General features: G+C 37.7%; 2 protein-coding genes across 2 annotated transcripts in view; one reads left to right on the top strand and one right to left on the bottom strand.

Moving 5' to 3' along the window:
* Positions 1-23,388, bottom strand: part of LOC6580286 (exostosin-1) — an 88,038-nt gene that overhangs the window by 47,001 nt on the left and 17,649 nt on the right. The window lies entirely within an intron of this gene.
* Positions 9,448-13,408, top strand: LOC6580287 (pinin). Its single transcript, XM_032730807.2, has 3 exons — positions 9,448-9,888; positions 9,949-10,028; positions 10,953-13,408. The coding sequence occupies exons 1-3, from the start codon at positions 9,874-9,876 to the stop codon at positions 12,469-12,471; spliced, it is 1,614 nt and encodes a 537-aa protein (XP_032586698.1). The 5' UTR covers positions 9,448-9,873; the 3' UTR covers positions 12,472-13,408.

Raw genomic sequence — 23,388 nt, 5'->3', positions numbered from 1 at the left:
GTGTGAGCAATTTCCTTCTGCTTGGCTTGCAGTTGAGCAAATTTCATAGACAATGAAGTACCCGCCACAGCAGCAACCGACTGGCCACAGATTGGGCAACGCTGATTTCCTGCGCTGAATGCTGACCAGCAACAACAACAATAGCAGCAGCAACAGCAGCAACAGTCACACAGCGAGTTCACTTTAGTTTGCTGACTGCTGCCATTTGGGGGGCTTTAAGTGAGCCAAAGCCATAAGTTATTTGATTTAATCAGCGTGTCATTGAGGTTAGCTATGGATTTGGAAATGATACAAATGTTGCGCCTGGCCTAACCCACGCAAGGTACAAAATTGTTTTCCTTTCACAAAATATTTTGCCATTTTGGTCAACTAAATGCTAGCCATAAACCAAAAATTTTCGGTCTCTCTAGCCGCAAGCTAAAACTTTTCATATCACATGAAATTTATCATCGGAATTTTTGTCGAGACTAGAAATGGAAATCTTTAAAAACCTAAAAGAGCAATCAAATATCTATTGAGCGACAAGCCTATTAAACTGGCTTAAAATATCCAGACAAACAGCTTATAAAATAAGAGATACATAGATAGATAGAGAGAGAGAGAGAGAGAGAGAGACTGAGAGAGAGCGAAAGAAATTTGCAAAAATTTGTTCTAATCAAACTGTCAATTTGGACTGTCAATTCATTTGCATAAACAGCAAACTGATTGAATGGCCATAAAGACAGCAGCTAAACGGCTCATCATAATCATGTTGCACGGTCCGTCCGTCCGTCTGGCTGGATGTCTGGCTGGCTGGCCCGTTGTAAACGCGTCAATTTAATGGCATAACATTTTTATTAGGCATCTGGGATTTCGTGCAGTGTAAATTAATTTGTGCCCGATCCACAAACAACGCAGATGAGCCAGCTAAACAGTTGCAGTTCTGGGTTATGGGGGAGACACACAGAGAGAAAGAGAGAGAGAGAGAGGGGGGTGGGCAGGGGGAGTGAGTGAACGGGCCACTGACGATGACAACATTAATATAAATTAAACGCATAGGCTGACATCACAAGGACTTCGCCCGGGACACATTGTGGATAAATAACGAATGCTTTTAGCAGCGACAAGAAACCAACGCCGGCTGCTTAAATGTTATTTATGCTCCTCCTCCTGGCTAAATGGGTCAATTAAACATTGATTGGAGCCACCGTTGTCGCTCGCCCCACCAATCGTAGTCGAATAACTGAGAGCATTGGAATTGGGCGACGTACTAGCGAGATACCTCTTGAATAAATACATATATTAATCATGTTTAGTTTCAGTGTATTTGGTCTTTTATTATTAGATATAGATTATAGGAAATGATTTAGAGTATAATCTGTATGATTTCTGTTCGATATTTTGGGAAATGAAGTAGTGGGCCGATAAGAGACTAGAGGGAATAGCACTGTGGTCAACTATATGTACATCTATTGATCCTTGGCCATATCGATGGCTATGATACTGTCGATAGTTGGCGTGAGCGCGATAGTTTAAGCAGAAGAGGAAGAATGAGAGCGAAATTTTAATTAGGCATCGAAGAAGTTTATAAGCATTAGCTGCCGAAATAATTTAAGTGAAGCCTCCTACAAATATTATCATCAGGTTCATCATCATCTCTGCTTAAGCTCATCATCATCATTACTTTTAGTTTTATTCACAATTCACAGCTTTTGCTCTCTGGGAGCAGAAGCAAAACACGACCAATCGTCTTGAGTTTCAATTTCAAAGTGTTTCTATTCTTTCTCCGTAATTAGAGAGTATAGAGTGCGCTAATACGCCCGCTCTGACAAATTAAAAACAAGTAAGAAGACTCTAGTCGAGACTGCTCGACTAGGAGATACCCTGAACCCTCTAAGCTGATATTCTAATCATTCTACACTTCTTTTATGCACACATACATACACATGCATCCACACGCACGCATAAGCCTGCGCTCTGCTAACTGCGCAGTAAGCAGCGACTGCGCTTGGGCTGCGCTGCAGTGTGGGCAATATTATGAGAATTTATTTGTTAAATAATTTCTTTTGTAGACATACGATCTTAATGAAACTTTTAGAACGTAATCATATGGTGAATATGTGTGTACATTCCAAAGCACAAGTCTCTAGTACTTGAAATGCGTCTTTTACAAATTGGGGGCGAAGGGGGCGTGGTATCCAAAATCTGTAAATTACAAAATCTTTGTATCGATTAACTTTATATACAACGCAAATTTAAAGACTCCAGGTCTGAAAGTGTTCAAATTAAGCTAAAAAAACAAAATCAATTTTTCGATTATTCTCGATAAAAAAGTTATCGGATGATTTATCGAAAAAATAAAGCAAACTCGTACTGCGTATGGTATACACGAGTATGCATGCCAAATTTCAGCTTTCTAGCTCTTATAACTTCTGAGATCGACGCACTCATACGGACGGACGGACGGACGGACGGACGGACGGACGGACGGACGGACGGACAGACGGACAGGGCTATATCGACTCAGCTCATCGCGCTGATCAAGAATATATATACTTTATGGGGTCTGCCACGCCTCCTTCTGCCCGTTACATACTTTTTCACAAAACCATTATACCCTGATTTCCCATTTTCAATGGGTTCAGGGTATAATGAGCTCAAATACAAGTGCCGCCCTTCTTGATCGCATGGCCACAATTCACTCAGATGCCTCAACAATCTTTATTCCTAATACTGTCAAGCTCAACCCACAAACCCATATACCCACATTTATCGCATTTATCATAAACGTAACGTTGTACAAAAACTAAAAGCCCGAACTCGGTTCGCGGTATTGTTTCAGCGGGCACATAAAGTGCAATAACCAGGCGTACATTGAACCAAGCGGCGAGTCATGTGGCCAAAAGCTCGGCTACACTTGGCTAACATACACTGACCACTAATCCAAACCTAATCTAAAATAATTGAGTATTGCACAGCGTGGAGTCCTGGCTTTTTCAGCGGCACTCTGAATAATTTATGCGCGCATTAAATGCGCTTAAAATGTAAGTGTGTGTGTGTGTGCGTGTGTGTGACCATTTGTGAGTGTGTGTGTGGGATAGTGAAATATAGTTTGAGGACATCCCATGGACCAGGGCTGTCGGATATAAAATCTAATTCTGTCATTTCAGCTCAAAGAGGAAACATTCAAATGCGAAACTCTTTGTTTAATATTAAAGAAAGGAAGTCCTTGAAATAATAGTATTAAAGGAAAATTCATAAAAACTTTAGAACATTATATAAAAAAAATTATTATTATGCTTCGCACAGCCATGTGTGGCGCAACCCTGGAGTTAGAAGCGTATATCCCATGGATTGCGCTGCTGGCTTACAGCATCTTGCCAGAGTCACTGGGGCATCTTATGACATAAGTTTATGGACCGTTTCTTGCAATGCCTTTTAGCGGCGCGCATTGTCCAGTAGGCGGCCATTAGCCTCAAGTTATGCAGCACAACTGCAGCAGCAGCAGCAGCAGGAGGAAGAGGAAGAAGAGAAGCAGCAACAGCAGCAGGAGGAGGAGGAGGAGCAACAACGTGGCAACAACGAGACGGCAAAACTCTGCCCGGCTTATCTATGGAACTTCAAAGCTTTTCTGACGGCGCCAACATGACAGACAGACAGACATTGGACATAAAGCTGCAACGTGGCGTATGCGCAATATCTTTGCCTTTATATCGTCACTAACTATGTGTGTGTATCTGTGTGTTTGTATAAAGAGCGAGTATAAAGCAAAAATTGTGTCGTCAACAGTTGCACAATGCAACAGCCAGTGCGCCCCAGGCATTAAATCACTAAGGACAACAAGAACAACACCAGCTGCGCTATAAAACAGGTAGTAGTACTTCTGCTTTACAAAATATACATAAGTAAATATATATTTTAAGAGCAGCACAACAATAGCTGCTGTATAAGCAAAACAGCAACAAAATGGTCTGTGAAATATGTGCAGAAGAAAAACAAGTATGAAAGCTCTAGTCGAGACTGCTCGACTACGAGATCCCCTGAACCCTTGGAGCAATAGATATTTCAATACTTTTTCGCGACTTTCAGCTTACACAAGAAACACACACACACACACACACACGCACGTACGCACACACAGGTATACATACACACACACGCAAACAGACACACATACACACACACACGCATACAGACACAAACGCATACACACACACACATACACACACACATACACATACAAGCAACCATGCATAAACACGCATGGGCTGCAGTGTGCGCTTACTATGAGAACTTAATTGTTTAATAACTTTTTTTATGGACGTACGATCTTCATGAAACTTTTAGATTATGATTATAACATGAATATGCATGTAATTGCCAAAGCACAAGTCTCTAGTATTTGAAATACGCTTTTTACAAAAGTGAGGGTGAGGGGGGTGAATTTAGAGGTGGGGGGTAAATTTTAACAAAAACCGAAATTGTATAAATTGCATATAAGCATACATTAAAAATTTGGAGACTCTAGCAATAATGGTGTAGAAGATATAATTTTATAACTGGGTTTCGATAAGCTTTTTTATCGATAAAAAAAGATCGAGATGAGTTATCGATTTTTAATGATAAACTTGATATGCGCGCTGTAATTACGGACATTTTAAAAAAATTTGAAGTCTCTAGCTCTTATATCTTCTGAAATCGACGCGTTCATACATACGGACAGACGGACAGACGGACAGACGGACAGACAGACGGACAGGGCCAAATCAACTCAGCTCGTCACCCTGATCAAGAATATATATACTTTGTGGGGTCTGCCACGCCTCCTTCTCCCTGTTACATACATTTCAACAAAACCATTATACCCTGATTTCCCATTGAAAATGGGTTCAGGGTATAAAAATTGTTTATATGTGAAATATAAATCCAAACGCACATTTTTTAATTCTTTTCTTTGACTTCTTTCTTTGTTGCAATAATCATTTGGCTTTGGCAACTTGAGTTAAATCTTTTATATATATTTTCTAATTGAATTCCCTTTTGAATTGAAATCTTAATAAAGAAATGCCACAATAGACATTTAAGCTATTGTTTACTCTAAATTGATGTGTGGCTATGGAATAGATAGATATAAAATTTCTTTTGAGCTGCATACTTTCAAGGATATTTAATTATTGGCAAGCCATAAATACCATCCAGCCATTGTTTACTTTGAAAACATATTTGAATACCCTGGAAGGAGTATAGAATGTGCAAAGGGTATATATGCTTGCTCGTCTCTACCTTAAGCTGCATATTTCAGTGAATACTTTTACAGTATTGTCCATAAAGCAACAACTTTACCAACTCAACCCTAGGTCAATTTCGTATAGGATATCTTTCCATCAGCCAACAGATCCATAACTCTTTATTGCTTTTGTTATACCCTGAACCCATTTTCAATGGGAAATCAGGGTATAATGGTTTTGTTGAAATGTATGTAACAGGGAGAAGGAGGCGTGGCAGACCCCACAAAGTATATATATTCTTGATCAGGGTGACGAGCTGAGTTGATTTGGCCCTGTCCGTCTGTCTGTCCGTCTGTCCGTCTGTCCGTCTGTCCGTATGTATGAACGCGTCGATTTCAGAAGATATAAGAGCTAGAGACTTCAAATTTTTTTTAAAATGTCCGTAATTACAGCGCGCATATCAAGTTTATCATTAAAAATCGATAACTCATCTCGATCTTTTTTTATCGATAAAAAAGCTTATCGAAACCCAGTTATAAAATTATATCTTCTACACCATTATTGCTAGAGTCTCCAAATTTTTAATGTATGCTTATATGCAATTTATACAATTTCGGTTTTTGTTAAAATTTACCCCCCACCTCTAAATTCACCCCCTCACCCTCACTTTTGTAAAAAGCGTATTTCAAATACTAGAGACTTGTGCTTTGGCAATTACATGCATATTCATGTTATAATCATAATCTAAAAGTTTCATGAAGATCGTACGTCCATAAAAAAAGTTATTAAACAATTAAGTTCTCATAGTAAGCGCACACTGCAGCCCATGCGTGTTTATGCATGGTTGCTTGTATGTGTATGTGTGTGTGTATGTGTGTGTGTGTATGCGTTTGTGTCTGTATGCGTGTGTGTGTGTATGTGTGTGTGTATGCTTGGGTGTGTATGTATACCTGTGTGTGCGTACGTGCGTGTGTGTGTGTGTGTGTGTTTTTCTTGTGTAAGCTGAAAGTCGCGAAAAAGTATTGAAATATCTATTGCTCCAAGGGTTCAGGGGATCTCGTAGTCGAGCAGTCTCGACTAGAGCTTTCTTACTTGTTTTTTTAAGAAAAAGAGCAAAAATTTATTTAAAATAAAATTAGATATAATGCAAATTCATCATTTAAATTAAAGAAAAAAAAAATAATATTAATAAAATAAATTATAAAAAAATGACAAAAATAAATTAATAATTAAAATAAAAAGGATAAAATTAAAACAAATAAATGAAATAAAATAAAATACCAATATAATAATAAAATACCAAAAAATAATAAATGAATAATACAAGAATACAATTAAATAAAACACAAAGAATAATAAATTAACAAAAATGCAAAATTAATAATAAAAATAATAAAATATTTATAAGCCAATTGAAACACGTTGCTTGAAAAATAATACAAAAATAAGCAGTAAACCTCTTTACGAAATTTCATCTTTTTCTTAAATAAAAAATTCAAATCAAAAACACATACGAGTATATAATTTCATCAATTTATTTAATAATAATACATTTTTTCCGCATCTTTTACTTTTTTTACTTTACGCAAGCAAAACTATTGCCACACAAGTATACGCGCAGCCCTCGCTGCACATATTTATTAAGCGACGGCTGTCACAGCAAATTCAAAAAAACCTGAAATGCAAATCCCAACGTTGTTGCAACATTCAAATGGTCAACAGTCAACAGAGGCTGCATTTCGCATAACTCAAATATCACATGCCCCAGTGCCAGCCCAGAGCACATCGATCCGCATTGTCAGGCTGCCTGACTAGCTGCATGTTGCCCGGCTGCCAATGTTGTCAATGTTATTGTAGCCAATGCTCAGCCTTTGTGTGCGCTGCGATAGGCAGCTGAGTAAGTGAGGCGAAATCTGTGCCACAAATGCGATGTTATCAACATTTTAGATACAATTTGCAGCGCTCTGTTGAGGCTCCTCCTGCCTGCTGCCTGCTGCCGGCTTTGGGTCGACATCGGTTCTTACGTCTCGTTGGCTGCCGGCTCGCTGGCTGGGCTGCCTGGCTGGTTGGCTGGCTGGGCTGGCTTACAGGCAAATTTGAGCTCATACAATTTGCAGTTAGCCGCCTGCTGCCTTACGCTTGACTAACTGCCTGACTTGACTGCCTTTGCGTCAGTGGCCTGGCCTAGGATTCTCCAACAGCCCTACCCGCCCCTCGCCCCTCACCCCTCGCCCCCTGCTGAGCAACAACCGACTGGGGAAGTGCCTTTCTGCTAGCAACTTGTAACTTGGCGCCCTCTGACTGCTGTTGCTCATTGTTGTTGCGGCTTGTTTGGTTTTATTGTGTTTATATTTGGCTTAAGGCATCAATTTGCTTTTACTTATATACATATCGAGCGCGACGACTACCAGCGCCGAGCTGAATGCCAATGTTGAAGCAGCAGTAGCAGCAGCAGCAACAGCAACAGCAACAACTGCGTATCGTTATCAGCCAACCATGCTTGCCAGCAATAATACAAATATGCATTTAGTATATATGAATGTGTGTGTGTTTGTGTGTGTGTACATATGAGGTCACACACGCACATAAGAGCACATCCAATGGCAAATGCATCGATTACATAATCCATTTACACAAATGGCATTTTAAATACATTATATTGACAACAGAATGGTATTGAGTGCAGCCACGCGGCGTATGCGCAATATTTGTATCCTGCACAGGCTCTTGACAAATACGCAAACGCCTACAAACACTCACACACATAGGCCAACCCCCACACAAAGGGCGGTACTTGTGTGTGTGTGTGTGTGTGTGTGTGTGCTAAAGTGCATTTGCGTGCAAATTAGTTTTCATTGTGTTCTACTTAAACTCTGTTTAATCAGTGCGTCTAGCAAGTTTTCAACCTTATGTGGGGATAAGGGAATTACAATCGCTTTAGGCTCCGATAAGAGCCTTGACCTATGAGTTAATGAGTGTATATGTTTATAGAAATATGCGTATAAATATATATACAAATATATATGCATATAAATATCTATAAATGATTATTTGTAAGAGTTATTGAAACCTCTACTCTTAAGTTCTTCGTTCGTCATTATTTTTCTAAAATAATTCAATACACTGAATTTATATACCTATATTTATTTATTAATATATTTTACTATATACCTATATTTAATTAAATTCTCTGCAAGATATTTACTGAAAACTCTTTCAATTAAATTGCTAATATTTATTTGAAATAAAAATAAATTTATTTGTTTTATGCTTATTGTAATTTAATTGATTTTCTTTGTGTATTTGATTGTATTCTCTGCATGAATTTTAATTAACAAGCCTTTAAATAAGCTGATAATATTTATTTAAAAACATTTGCATTAAACCTCACGCAGAGAATGCAATTAAATAAATTTACTAGAATATTTATTCACTTACATTCTGAATATTAAACATGCTGAGTGCAACTCAAATAAAATCAAAATGCACGCTTCACATGCAATTTGTATTTGTTATTAAATGTCATGGCAAATAGATCTCATTACAGTCAAATAGACGTCAACGACACACACACACAACGAGCCATTCTAAAGCGTTTGCCAAGTGGCGCCACCTGTCGCATTTCCAGTGCAAACAACAATCATCAAGTGGATGCACAATGTGCAAACAAAATACTTGAACGCCATCAACTTCATAATCATCACAGTCATCAACATTACTTATACCATCATCAGTATCATCATTACTATCATCATCATCGTCATCATCATTATTATTGATTGCTATCTGGCACCGCACGCCACAAAGTCATTTGCCCAAAGCCCATGGACCAGACTCATTTGCCGATTGGCCGGCCAGTGCACGTTTCGCTCGCCAGATGGCGCTGCTGCTGCCCATCAATTTTATGATACAATTGCCGATGAGCCGTTAATTAATAAAAATAGCGCAAAAAAAAAAAAAAAAAAAAAATGAAAAGAGTAAGTAAAACGATGCAAAAAGAAAAGCCTCTCCTCCTCATTAATAAATATGAACTCATAATTGGGCACGAATCGCGTATTGAGTATGTTGCAATCTTGTGTTCAGTGATTTAACGAAATTTAATAAATATTTTAACCATGCTCAAGTGCTGCACGCCAGGGCAGGTGCAAAAATCAGCCAGCAAGAAAATAAAATGCATACGGAAACAACCAGCTAAAGGAAGGAAAAGCCAATAACAAAGAAAACAATAAACAACAAAAAATATATAAATTACAACAACAAAAAATATGTTGTAAAAACCACAAAACCAGCCAGAAACTAATGGAACTAATTGTTCGACGAAAGGCGGCCACATGAATGATGCATAGCAGGAGGCGGGGGACGTGCTGTTAACAGGAGTGTGTGCGAGAGGGAGAGAGAGGGAGAGTGAGAAAGAGTGCGAACCATTCATTGTTTAGCCGAAAGTGAAATGCCAATGCCAAGCGCAGGCCGCCGCTGCGCTTCATAATTGGAGCAACTGCAGCGCTTGCCACGAGATCGTGTGAAGTGTATAAAATCATGTGCTTGGCGCGCAGGCGCCGGCAGTCAATAGTGGCGATCGCAAGGCAACTGACGACGATTGCCAGCGTACAGCGAATAGAGCAGCTCTAACTTGGAATACCTGAGCACAGACCCAACTACTCTCGACATGAGGAAGCATTGCGTAAGTAAGCCAGAAACCAATTCAATGCAAATGCCATTCAAGCCCCGCCCTGGCTTACAGATCTCCGGATGCTGCATTTCGTTACTGCTGCTGCTGCTGCTGCAGCTGGTGAGCGGCGAGCAACAGGCGGAAGATCACAGGTAAGTGAAGTGACCAGGAAGTGATTATCAAGTATAGAAAATAAAATGAGAATTATTGCTTCGGTTTGCCAAGGTTTTTAAGAAGAAAACGTAGCAAGATTCAATTCAATTTAATGCAAATGAAAAGCCTAATGCAAATCTAAATAGGAAGTTCACATTTGAATTGTGATTAAAATTTTAAAAAATATTCAAGTTTAAATAAAGTTAGTAATTAAAGTGGAAAAAAAAAAAAAATTAAAAAAAACATTAAGTTAAAAATTATCTAACTTAAATAAAAAATTCATAGTTAAGTAAAATTAAAGTAAAACATCATTGCAAAAACTTATGTTAAAAGTAAAAAAAAAAAAAAATTGAATGAAAACTCACATTTAAATATAAAAATTTTAATTTTAATGCAAATTTAGTGCAGTTTAAAACTCGGTGTTAAATTAAAAAAAATCAAATCTAAACTATAAACTCCATAAAATAATAATAGATAATAATAATAGTAAATAATATTAATAAATAAAACGTAAATTCAAATTTTATTTGAATAAAAACATTAAATTTGAATTAACATTTTAAATAACAAAAAAAAAAAAAGAATATAAATGAAATACTCAAGTTTAAATACAAAACTCTAATCTAAAAAGTGAAAAATAAAGAATATAATTAACACAATTATACAGCACTGAGCAATCAAATCAAAAGAGTTTTCCATATAAAATGATTCAGGAAAAACTCTAAGAGCAAACTCAGATATTTAATAAATAAATAAATCAATGCCAAGCACAGAGATAAGGTGAGATGAGGAAGGAGAGAAAACTCTGAGAGCAAACATAGAACTATCAACTATAATAGAAAAAAAAAGATTAATAAATAAATCAAATAAAACTAAGAAAATTAAAAATGAAAACTCTAAACATGCCTTCCATTTATTTGCAGAATTCAAAGACGTTTCATGTGGCAGCAAATGGACATGGGCGGCCTTATGGGCCGCATGTTCGGTGGGGCACGGATAATGAGGACCATGTTCGGTGACTTTATGCCCAGCACAGCGAGCTACGGCAAAAACATGATGGACTATATGCCAACGGAGACGACGCGCGTCAAGTACATCATCCGAGATCCGCATACGAACAAGCCAGTGAAGATAATCAAGATGCGTGGCTCGCCGAAGAAGGTGGTGAAGCTGATAAGGCCACTGCCCAAGCCGAAGCCCATGGTCACAGAGTCGACGAAGCTGCAGTACGAGAATCGCATGCGGCAGCTGGAGAAGGAGCAGGAGCTGATTGCTGAGGGCAAAGTGCCCGCTAGCAGCGATGAGGCGCTCATGGATAAATATTTTAAGCACAAGCCGCGCACCAACAGCAACGAGATTGTCTCTGGCAAGATTATGGAATACCAGAGCTGGAAGCCAGTCTACAAGTCGGGTGAACAGCCCACGTCTTATGTCACGCTGCGTCCTCAGGCCATGACACAGCTGCACACACAAATTACGTCCAGTCGCGACAACAAGGACAATACGCCTCCTGGCGAAATGCTGCCCAAGCCCGAGAAACTGGTGGGCCGACGTCCAGAGCTGGACGAGGAGGACGACGATTTCGAGCAAGTCGATGACGATAATGAAAATGAGCTAGCCAAGCCGCCAGGCGGCCATCAATACGAGGTGACCGAGCACACGGGCGAGGCAAGCGGCGAGGTGCAATCGCTGACGCCCATGGAGGGCGGCTTTGTGCCCTCCAAGCTGTATCACAGCCAGCCAAGCGAGCAGGCCAATAGCCAGCCAAGCAGTCACTCGAGCAGTCACTCCCACAGCCAGCCAAGCAGTCACTCCAACAGCCCGCCCGACAGCCATGCCAACAGCCAGCACAGCCACAGCGGCAGCCACGCGCACCGTCCTCGTAGTCGTGGCAACAGCCTTGCACCACCGACCACCACAACCACCGAGGTGCCCAATTATCCGCCAGCGTTTCTGAAAAAGTATCGCGAGCGCGAGGCCGCCGCAGCCAACGCAAGGCCCAGCAGCAGCAGCAGCAGCAGCAGCAGCAGCAGCAGCAGCAGCAGCAGCAGCAGCAGCAGTAGCAGCAGTAAAGCCCGACCGAAGCACCACAAAGAGCTGGTTCTCGCCGAGCCGCAGAACAGCCAAGCCCAATCCAATATTAGCTTTGCGATGAGCAGCCTACGCGCACGCCTCCAGGAGCAGCAGCGTCAGAGCAATCAGCAGGAGCGCGACGCCGAGATGGAGGCGGCCTTGGTGGAGGCCATGCATGGCGACAAATGGCCAGCGGAGGTGCAGCACGGCGGCAGCTATCTGACCAGTCCCATTGGACCCAGTGCGGTGGCCTTCGACCAGGCGGTGCAGCCCTCGAAGAAGCAGCGCAGCGAGTACAAAAGACAGCGGGCCAATCTGCGACAGCGCGGATCCGTCAAGTTTAGCGATAATCCTATCGAGGAGGTGTAGCCCAGTAGCAAGCGGAGCAGCGGAGCAGTAACCAAAGCATAGCCAAAGCGTCAGTTAAGCGTTTTAATTGCCTAGCTGTTAACATAGTTTTTAAAAGGCCTGAGTAAACGCAAGAGTTTAACACACCCACACACACACACACACGCAAATACTTTGCGCAACAAAACAATTTCATTTGGGACTGGCTGAAGTCATTGGACCGAGCGCACGCAATGCAAATGCAACTTCATTATCGCGTTGCTGTTCGTTATGCCGAATGCACTTTAATTATTGTAAAATATCCCAAGCTCTTTCCCGCCCCTGCAAGTCGTTGGCACTTATCACATTCCTTCGTTTCATTTGACAACCAATTTAAAGCTTTGAACTGCCTTCAAGTTGACCCCAAAAATACAAAAAAAAAAAAAGACACCCCAACACACAAGCGCAGCTAAAAGTGGGTTAAACCTGCTATAAATTCCAGTGACAAACCAGAACAAAAGACAGCCATAAGACATTCTAAGCTTTAACATTCCCAGAGACGGCCGCAAGGCCACTTCTTCTCTTCACAAAACAGCTAAAATAGTAGAAGGAAAAAATACACACACACACACACACAACAACGACAATAACAAAAAAAAAAAGAAATGCAACAAATGCGGTTTTTAATTAAGTACCTAAAGCAATGGCGACAACAGCTGAATTAAGAGCCAAACTGGCCAGAGCGAATGGCAATGGAAAATGTAAGCACAAGGCAGAGTGAATGAAAGTAGAGGAAAAGCATGCAGCACACAGCGGGAAACCAATTTTCCTCCATTTCGTCGAATGAATGCCATCCATTTCGATTCACTGAAAAACTTCTGACAAAGCCACAATTACTTTAAGCAAAGCAGGAATTTAATAAGAGATAAATAAAAATTTCAAATGGCTCAACTTGTGGATTTAATTTATTGCTTAATAATAAATTTGTAATATTTTTATTCTATAACCCCAACAAATTTTAAATTTAATTTTACTTTAAACTCTGCTTTCTACATTTAATAAAAATGATTATCTATTTTTTAGAGATATATAAAATAAATTTCATAAAAACATAAGTCGATATATTTTTAAAATGAATTTGAAAGTCACTTTCAGTAAAACAAATATTTTGATAAAATTATACTGAGCTTGATAATAGAATAAAATGAATTTAATTAATTAAATATTGATTTATTAGCAAAATATAATAGAAATATGTTTGAAAAAACTGATCTATGAAAAGTGAATGAATAGTGAAAATTACAATTGTTGACCGTTTCTCGTCTGTCTGCAAATTGTGTTTCATTCCCACTTTGAGAAAAAACTCAGAGAGCAACCAATTGCTTCGGTTCAACGACTTCGTTCGCGATCGGGCAGAAACCTTTTTTCTCTCTCTCTGGGGTTTCTCGGGTCTTTGAGAGGCAAAAAAAACTTTTGTATGTGTTGGTGTGTATTTGAAAATTATTTAAACTCAAGGCACTCATTAGAAACACGAAAAGAAGCGAAGGCTCTTGCTTAATGAAAACACATGATCATAAAAAAATTATTGCCTAGTTTGATTGTTTTTTTTTTTTTTTTTTTTTTTTAACTTTATAAATTAATATATTGATTATTTTATTATTTTAATAAATTATTTTATTTATTATATTATTATTTTTATTATTATATTATATTAGTATTTCATTTTTAAATAAAATTCAAGCATACTCAAGATTTTGATTAATTTAATAGTATAATAAGCATTAAAAAAATATTTACTAATTTATTTGATGCTAAAACAAAGTATTAAACTTTAGCCGTAATTATTTTACTACATTTTTTGTCAAAGCAAATATACAAAAATAAACAGAATAAAATTGTAAACAAATAAAAACCATAAAAGTACAAAATTAAAATCAATGAAAATATTATACATTACTTTAAATACTTACACTTTATAGCAATTAATTATAAGATATGCAAACTTTTAAATAAAGATTATTGTATTGCTTTCACAAGTTATACATAAACAGTCCTAATCAGCTTATTTAACCTACTCATTAGTCTATGAATCATTTGCTCGCTTCTATATAATCTAATCTGTCTGACTAAATGCTGCTATACCCGCTAATCAGTCAGATTAAATGAAAGTGATACTAGTTATAAAACTATCGAAAAATATTCTTATTTTATGTGGTCTGTATCAGAAGTACCAACCAAATATGAATCATTCGACAAATTCAGCGAATTGACCCATATGAAAGCAACAAAATTTCATTTTAAGCTACTAATTAGTCATGTTCGATTCCGGTTCATTCACAGCCCCATTAAAGGACGTCAAGCGGCCATTTCCCGACACCTGTGAAAAGTTGTGCTTATCGAGCCACTACAAATGATTTCTAATCGTTTCGTTGGTAATGTAGCAAGCGAATGACACTTTGCTGGGGCTCCTGCGGCCTTGGCGTTCCATTGTTCAATGGCCACCATTTACACGTCTTCTTCTGCTTCGCATCTAGCTGGAGTCATTAAAAGCGCCAATTGAGTGGGCTATGCAAAGCGTCACCAAAAAACGCGATTAGGATTGCAGCACCTAACTAAGGCAACAATAACAAATCGCTGGGACACGCCCCAAAAGTTTCAAGGACATTATTGGGCACGTGGCTTAATGCTGGAGGCGAGGGGGAATGGCGAGGGGGGTAGGCCAAAGAGCTGAAGCGAAGCAACCCTTGTACCTGTCCAAGTGCCCGCTGGCAGGAAGCGTGCTCACCATGTCCCCAGGTCCTGCTGTCCTCGACTCTCTCATTGTCGAGTGCGGCAAATACAAATTAGAATTTAAATGAACAATGCAACCAGAGCGGAAGTGTGTGTGTGAGTGAGTATTTGTGTGTGTAGGTGGGTGACATTGCACGTAACGAACATTGGACAGCGACAGCAACAACAACAACAACAACAACAACAGCTGACTGGCAATAATGTCATGCAGCAATTTTTTTTTTCTATTTGTTTCAACTTCTTTAGCGCTCTTTGGGGTTATTTTGCACACAGAGCAGCAGCAAAAAAAAAAGAAAGTCTGGAGATATTTACGCTGTATGGCAAACTAGGTCGCTAACTCAACTGCAAAATGTCAAAGGGATAATGGAATTTCGCATAGAAAATTTGTTAAAGTGCGTTTGAGCACAACAACAACAACAACTGCAACAACGAGACGAATATAGCTAAGCTGAGAGCTATCCATCTAAAGTGCAGTGCATGTAGCTTCAAATTATATAAGAGAAGCTGGAGTTGGCAAAGGAAGTTGGTTGACAATAAATTAAAATCAATAAAGGCTATTTAATTTGGCTATAAAGGCTATTTAAAAGAGACTGGAAATTTGCAGAGAGAAAGATGATTTATGTAATAGATTCTCTAGAGGCTCAAATATGGTAATAAAAATTTAAAAAAAAAATTTAATTAATAATAATAAAATAAACAAATAAAAATAATAATAATAATACAAAAAATAAAAAAAAACACTAAAAATAATAAAAAAAAAAATTAAAAAAAATAAAAAAAAAATAATAATAAATAATAAATTATAATATTAAAAAAATTATAATGATGACAATTAAATAAATAATAAAAACAAAATAAAAATAATAATAATAAATTATAATATTAAAAGAACTATAATGATGACAATTAAATAATTTTAATAAGCAGATAATATTAATAAAATTAAAATAATAATAATAATACAATAGTATTAATAAAATTAAAATAATAATAAAAGACAAAATTATATTAAAATAATAACAAAAAAAGAAAAATTTTAATAACAAAATTAAAATAATTATAATAAAATAAAGATAATAATAATGATAATAAATTAGGCAGGTCTCCTGTATAGCTATATGAACAAAATCCCTGTTCTATTATCAGCAGACATTATCTATCGACGATTGGTCTTTCTTTTACGAGAATTAAATACCATAAAAGTGTGATTTAGAAATTTAAAACATACAACTAAGCTTCTTAGCTCTAATGCGAATATTAAATTTTATACATATTACAAAATTAATAGCTCTTATAGCTCCATTAGGAACTGGCTTAACCATTAACATCTATTTCAATTTCCAAGCAAGTGCAGTAGAATCTCCCACACCAAGAACACATGAAAACCCATTTCAAACTCATAATATTGTATGAACATTTTGAGCATTTACCATGGAAGCTTTGCTGCTCAGCGAAAGGAATGAATATTAACGACGGAAATATTTGGCTCTATGACGACTCAATTATATATTTAAGGCCAGGTAATTGTTGCGTGATAAATGCCGAACTGCCTTTTGCTTTGTCGCTGTCAAAGTGAAATTTATGAAAGTGAAATTCATTTAATTATAAGTGACAGCCTGCCCAAAGACAGTTAGGCAAAGGAAGGAGAGGACCAAAAATGGCGCCTCTGCTGCAAATGGATGGTGGGCGACAGCTGGTGGAAGGCAGGGGCGTGGCATGTCAGCCCACGTTGTGCCAAAAATGATATTAATTATGGCTTGCGACGCGACGAGCGAAAAAACAAACCAAATTGCAAAGATGACATCGGAAAAGCCAATTTGGAGTGTTTTTTTTTTTCTTTATTTAGTAACTTTGAAAAGCTTGTGGAGCGCATTGAACTCACAATCAACGCGAGAGAGAAAGAGAGGGGGAGAGCGCGAAACGGAAAGGGACTGCTGCTGCCCATTTAGCAGAGAAAACATTTTGTTTGCTTAATAAAACACACACACAGCTCACAGACACACACACACACACGCACACACAAAACATTCACACGACAATCCTGGAAAATCCAGACGGGAGCACAGGGCGAAGCTGGCGGAAATGCAGGCAGCGACGAACGTTTAGCATCAGTTTAGAAGTGCGAAATGTGCGCTGCATGCTAAAAAATTAAATATTCAAATACAGCTGAAAGTGTGCGAGGGAGAGGGAGGGCACGGAAGGTAGGGTGGGGCAACGCTCTATAGAGATGAAGCCAGCCGAAGCACTCGAACTCGAAGAGAAACTCCGACAAATTTATGGGAATGCATATGCAAAAGCCCGCACAGGCGACAAAATCTAAATATTTTGTTAAATGAACTGAATTTATACAAGGACTTATGCTTGAATTAAGACAAAGAAAAAGATTTCAAATTCAAATATTGCTTTAATGGCTAAGATGCTAATGTTATTGTTGACTTTTGAAATGCTAATGTTAATGTTGATTCAAAATATTAATATTTTAAATATTAATGCGAATATTGAATTAAAATATTCTGTTACTGTCGTAAATGTTTATTTAATTCTCTGTGAAAATATTCTATTAACATTTAAAATGTTAATATTATTTTTAATATTAAATATAATGTTAGTTACAATGACTAACATAATTATGTTTATGTAGAGTCACATATTCTGTTAAATTGATTTAAAATGTTAATGTTAATGTTGAGCCATAATATTCTGTTAGCGATTTAGGAATCAGAACATTATGTGAAGATAAAAAAAATTCTACAAATGCTTAAACTGTTAATTTTAAATTGCAATCAAAATATTCAGTTATTGTATAAGTTTTTAATGGTAATTTTGGATTAAAGCATTTTGGTAATTCATGTTAATGCTTAGTCCAAATACTCTGATCATACATATTTAAAATGTTAATTTGTAACTAAAACATGCTGTTATATTTAAGCATTCTATTAATGCTACAATATGTATACAATTCCAGAAAAAGATTAAAATCCATTAAATGGAAATAAAATATATATCTAAATTGCCTAGTCAATATTTTCAAAGTCTTAATTCAATTAATTTCAATTTAAAACACTCATTTTATAAAATAGTTTCGCAACTATCGAAGCAGTTCATAAAACACAAACATACTAATAAATCAATCATAAACGATTCATAATTTCTAAAATAATTATCCATTTGCAGACAGCTGAAGAGCTCGATGAAACTCAACGCTTAACAACATAAACCTCTCAACAGTTCAATAGAATCAATTAATCGTTCAATAGTTCAGTTGAATGAACTCAATGTAAACAGCGGCGATTGAACTCAAATTGAAATTACTTTAAATTACTGCTCTAATATTTGTTTATGCCAGGTACAATTTGCCTGGTCCCATGTGGAAATATCTGGCCTACTTTACTTTAGTTGCGCTATGTTTATAATGAAATCTTCTGACGAATCATATTTATAAAGCAATCAATTTTTGTTATAAACAAATTAATGAGAACAAAAATACTTGAACAATTTTAAAATCTATGGGAATATAGAAAGCTTAATTTGTATACTTAAAATTGCTGGAATTCCTATATTAATTATCTAAATTGCAGAGCTCATATTATTTTGATATTCACATTTAGATATTAATGCATAGTGTCAAGTTTGTCGGTTGACTGTTTGCTTATGCATGTGTTTGTTGCATGTACAGTACCGAGCAAAAATGAGTGAATGTTACAGAACTTTGACTTTCATCACGCATAAAAATTAAACCATACCAGCAAATCAACAAATTTTTTTGTGTGTTTGTTTATTAGTGTATTCTTAACAAATACAAAAAAGTTGCAAGGCTAAATTAGCAAAATTCAAAAAATTAGAAATAAAAAACCAAAAAAATCCACATAAACTCAATTTTGCACGTCTAAAAAAAACTACTAAAAACTAAAAAAAAACTAAACATTTTTAATATTTAGTCCAAAACCCTTATTAGCAATAATTTTGTTGACTATTTTTGGCATGCTCTCAGCCAAACTTTGAATCATTTCTTTCGGAAATTGGCTCCACTCCGCTTCTACGCGCTCCCATAAGCTGTCAATGTTCGTTGGGGCTGCATCATACTGTCCCAGTCATCTTTTCACTATTGAACACAGATTTTCAATAGGATTGAAGTCGGGATAGGATTTATATATAGACTCTATATGTATGGAGCGAAAATTAGCTTAAAATTCTGCTTTCCTATCCATTCCTAAATAATCTTTACAGTATGTTTTGGATCGCCATCTTGTTGAAAACCCGTTCTCTGTGGGGACACGCACATTTATCAGTGAATTTGGGAAGATGGGTTTGAAGAATATTCATATAATCCTTCCTCTATGTAGAGGATCAACGTTCTACCAAGAGAAGCATCCCCAAACCATAATGCTGCCGCAGCCATGTTTGACGATTTCCTTTACATGATGTCGTTGAATGCGTTCCCCAGGTCTGCACCAGCAATATTGCTTTCCATATGATTGGAAACGGTTAAATTTTAATTCATCTGACCAAACAACTCGTTTCCAATCATAAATGCTCCAGTTTTTGTGATCCCTTGCAAATTTCAAACGCGCCTTCATATTCTTTTCGGACAATGCAGGTTTGTTTTTTTAACGAATGATACATATCCGAAGCCACGAATTTCTCTTCTAGCAGTCCATTTGCTAACATTTTTATTAATTGCTAGAGAAACACCCTTTGGTGCTAGCAGCTTGTTTTTCTTAATTTTCGACATCATTAGTCGAGCATCAGAGCCCGAAAACAGTTTTTTGCAACCTTTGACTTGAGTTTTCGGAGTCAAATTTCGGCTGATTCAAAGCTTTTCGGCAATAATAAGCGAAGGAAATCCCTTCCCGGTCAGGCACACACCACTATTTTCAATGTCGACTGAAATTTTCCACATTTTAAAATTATATTTCACCAATTATTTTAAATTTGTTGCGAAAAGAAAATGTGCTTCAAATCGCTTTACAAATAAGAATATTAAAAGGACTAAGATAACGGTAAATCTACATGCTCAATCTACGACTAAGAAGAATACCCAAGGAGCTAAGTTATGGGGAAATCTGGATGATTTCGGCTGAGAAGAGAAGTAGAAGAGCCAAAGTATTGGCAATTATGAAACGTGCAAAATTGAGTTTATGTGGATTTTTTTGGTTTTTTATTTTTCATTAATTGAGTTTAGCTGATTTAGCGTTGCAACTTTTTCTATTTGTTAAGAACAAACTAATAAACAAGTATAAAAAACAAAATCTTAATTTGCTTGTATGGTTTAATTTTTATGCGTGATGAAAGTCAAAGTTGTGAAACATTCACTCATTTTTGCTCGGTACTGTATATGCAAGTATTTGTGGCTGTTTTAGCTGAATCTAGAACAGTTAAAAGCCCAGCGGTCCTATTGCCCGAATGCCGAGTGCGGCTGCATAAGCCAGCGCCGCACAGCCACAGCCACAGCCGCAGTCAGAGCCAGATCTGATGCCAAAACAGAATCTAAGGCTAAAGCTAAAGCTGGCTACGATGTAAATCTCTCTCTGTCTGTGTGTGTGTGTGTGTGTGTGTGTGCTGCTTTGAAGGCGGCACAAGTTGTTGGTCGTTCATCTGCGTCTGTATGTGGCGGCTGTTGAAGTGTAATCAGCGGCACGGCGGCAATTACTGCAGCATATGCATGGAGTACTCACAGTTTGTAGTTTGCACTTGGGCTGCCGCTGCATGTCTGCTGTAAGTGTGTGTGTGTGTGTGTCTGTGCATAAAAGTTGGCAAAACGCAGCGCAATTTGCAGCACTGAGCGGATTTTGAAAATGCTAAATGCAGCAGCTGCACCAGGAATGGCAACAACAACAACAACTGCGACGACAACAACAACGATGACGACGACAACGATGAGTACAACACAGCTCAGTTCAGCTGCAGTGCATCATCAGTGGATTGCGTCGCTGTGCCGCTGTGGCAGCCACCGCGGCGGCGGTTGCAGCTGCGGCTGTTGTTGACTTTGATGCACTTGTACCTACGGCGGTTCGGGCAACATCATTTTAATGAATATTACGCTTAACGCGTTTAAATTGAATTTGTTTAGCCGAGCAGCGCTTAAAAGTGCCAAGTGCGACCCACTCACCAACGGGGCAGGGAGGGGGGGGTATCAGGGAGGTAGGCGTGGTGAAACTAGAGTTGGCTAACCGCATGCCACAAGCGCGAACGGCGCTGAGATAATAAACACGCTTTAACGAAAAATGTTACGAGCATAAATCAAAAACTAATATTTAAATTTATGAATTATCTAACTAAATTAAGAAAATCACTTCCAATATTATTTAAATGTTACTAACAAAGCATTAGAAAATTGCACATAAACACTTTCTGAAATAGACTAAATGGAAACTATATCATTCATATTCGTTATCAAGTGGCAAATCTTATCGAATGTTTCAGCAACTAGATGTTATCGATAACTTAAAAAGCTGCCGAAATAAACTGAACAGATAGCGTATCACTCGTGTTCGTTATCAAAAGGCGAATCTTATTGAATGTTTTCACAAATTAATGTTATCGATAAATGAAATAGCTGCTGTAATATATAGATGGAAAGAGTATCAGTTTTATCTGGTCACCCTAGAAATACAGCATGTCAATAATTATTGACTTACTATATTTGTTATATAAATAAAAATAAAATTTTAAATAAAATAACTAAACTAGCTGATCTCATTTCAGACTTTATACAGTTAAAATTCACCTATTTACTTATGCTGAAACCACTCCATTCGCTTTTCAATAGACGATATAATTTTCATTATTTAATTTAGATCTGATTTGACGTCATATGCACACATAATTTCGATTTCCAATATATATGTATAGTAAGCAGTTCATAAAATAAGCGGCTCTGCTGAATTCCTTCTTCGTCACTCGCTGCAATCGCAAGAATTTGTTCGCCAGAAGCTATTCAATTTTTATTTTATTGAATAACTTCGTGCATGCCAAATGTTTGGCTCTCTGCAGGAGGAGATTGCGAACAGTTGAGAGCTGTTGGACAAGGACGACCTGTCGTCTCGTACTGCAGCAATTGCACTGTCAATAGCAGCAACAGCAGCAGCAGCAGGAGCAGCAGGAGCAGGAGCAGTAGTAGCAGCAACAGCAGCAGAAGCAGCGAAACGATTTTTATAGATATGCCCGGGCAGCAAATCGCATATTATCGCATCATGTTGCACCGGGTCCGGGCCAATGGCTGGTCCAACGGCTGCGCTGATCATTAATCTTTACAAGCTGCCAATGTGTGCGCCTTTTTCGGACTTCAATTGCCGCTGCACGAGCATTGGCCGTGCAGGATGCTATGTACTTCAGTTTATGCCACATGTGTATGCGACCATCTGACTGTGAGTGTGTGCGAGCCTGTGTATGTGTGAGAGTGTGTGTGTGTGCATTAAATAGCGGATGGAGTCCATTAGAAAGCCATTGAAGCACATTCTGTCGATTGCAGCCAGTCCATATCCTGCCCGCACGGATGTGCAGCTGCCAAAATGTTGTTTAAGTTCTTTTTGCTTTAAAGCACACACACACACACACACACACTTACACACACAGAGGCAAACCTCAAACAGCACAGTTTTTAGCCAACTATGCTGAGCTTTACTCTCTTTCAGGCACGAGCAACCGCATTTTGACTGCTTTGTGCATTAAATAAAATTGAAATAACATAATGAAAAGAGATTGCCTTTTCTTTCGGCCAGAATTTTACCCTTTTTGCTACCCGTTGGTATTTTGTTTAATTATCCACATGAAGAGTCCCCAACAAAAAAAAATAAAACCTTCGCATACCGGCCACACAGACTTGACCCCACACACACCACAAACAACAACAAATGGAATCAAATTAACAGTGAAATAAAAGCAAAAATGCGTTAGAAATGCTTTTCGAGTCCGAGCGAATGCGAAGTGCCAAAATAAAGCCAACTTTTAGAGGATAGCGAAAGCGCGCAAAAAAAGAAATAATAAATATAAAATAAAAGCTAAAAATAAAACAAAATAAAGTGGTATAGAAGCAAAGATAGCGAACTCTGGTATTTGAAGTGTCATACCAAAGTTGCAGCACATTTCTCAGCTAAGGAGTCTTGACTGGAGCCAAACCTCACTGAGCTCTCAACAGCTTCAACAGCTTTGCGGTATTTTTAAAGGAAT

Source organism: Drosophila mojavensis, unplaced genomic scaffold, assembly GCF_018153725.1.
Source record: "Drosophila mojavensis isolate 15081-1352.22 unplaced genomic scaffold, ASM1815372v1 contig_80, whole genome shotgun sequence".
Classification (NCBI taxonomy): domain Eukaryota; kingdom Metazoa; phylum Arthropoda; class Insecta; order Diptera; family Drosophilidae; genus Drosophila; species Drosophila mojavensis.
This window is presented reverse-complemented; position numbering and strand designations above follow the sequence as displayed.

Excerpts from the sequence above, each read along its gene's own strand:
- LOC6580287 (XM_032730807.2), top strand. Across the intron at positions 10,029-10,952 it reads CAACAGGCGGAAGATCACAG|AATTCAAAGACGTTTCATGT; the intron begins GTAAGTGAAGTG and ends ATTTATTTGCAG.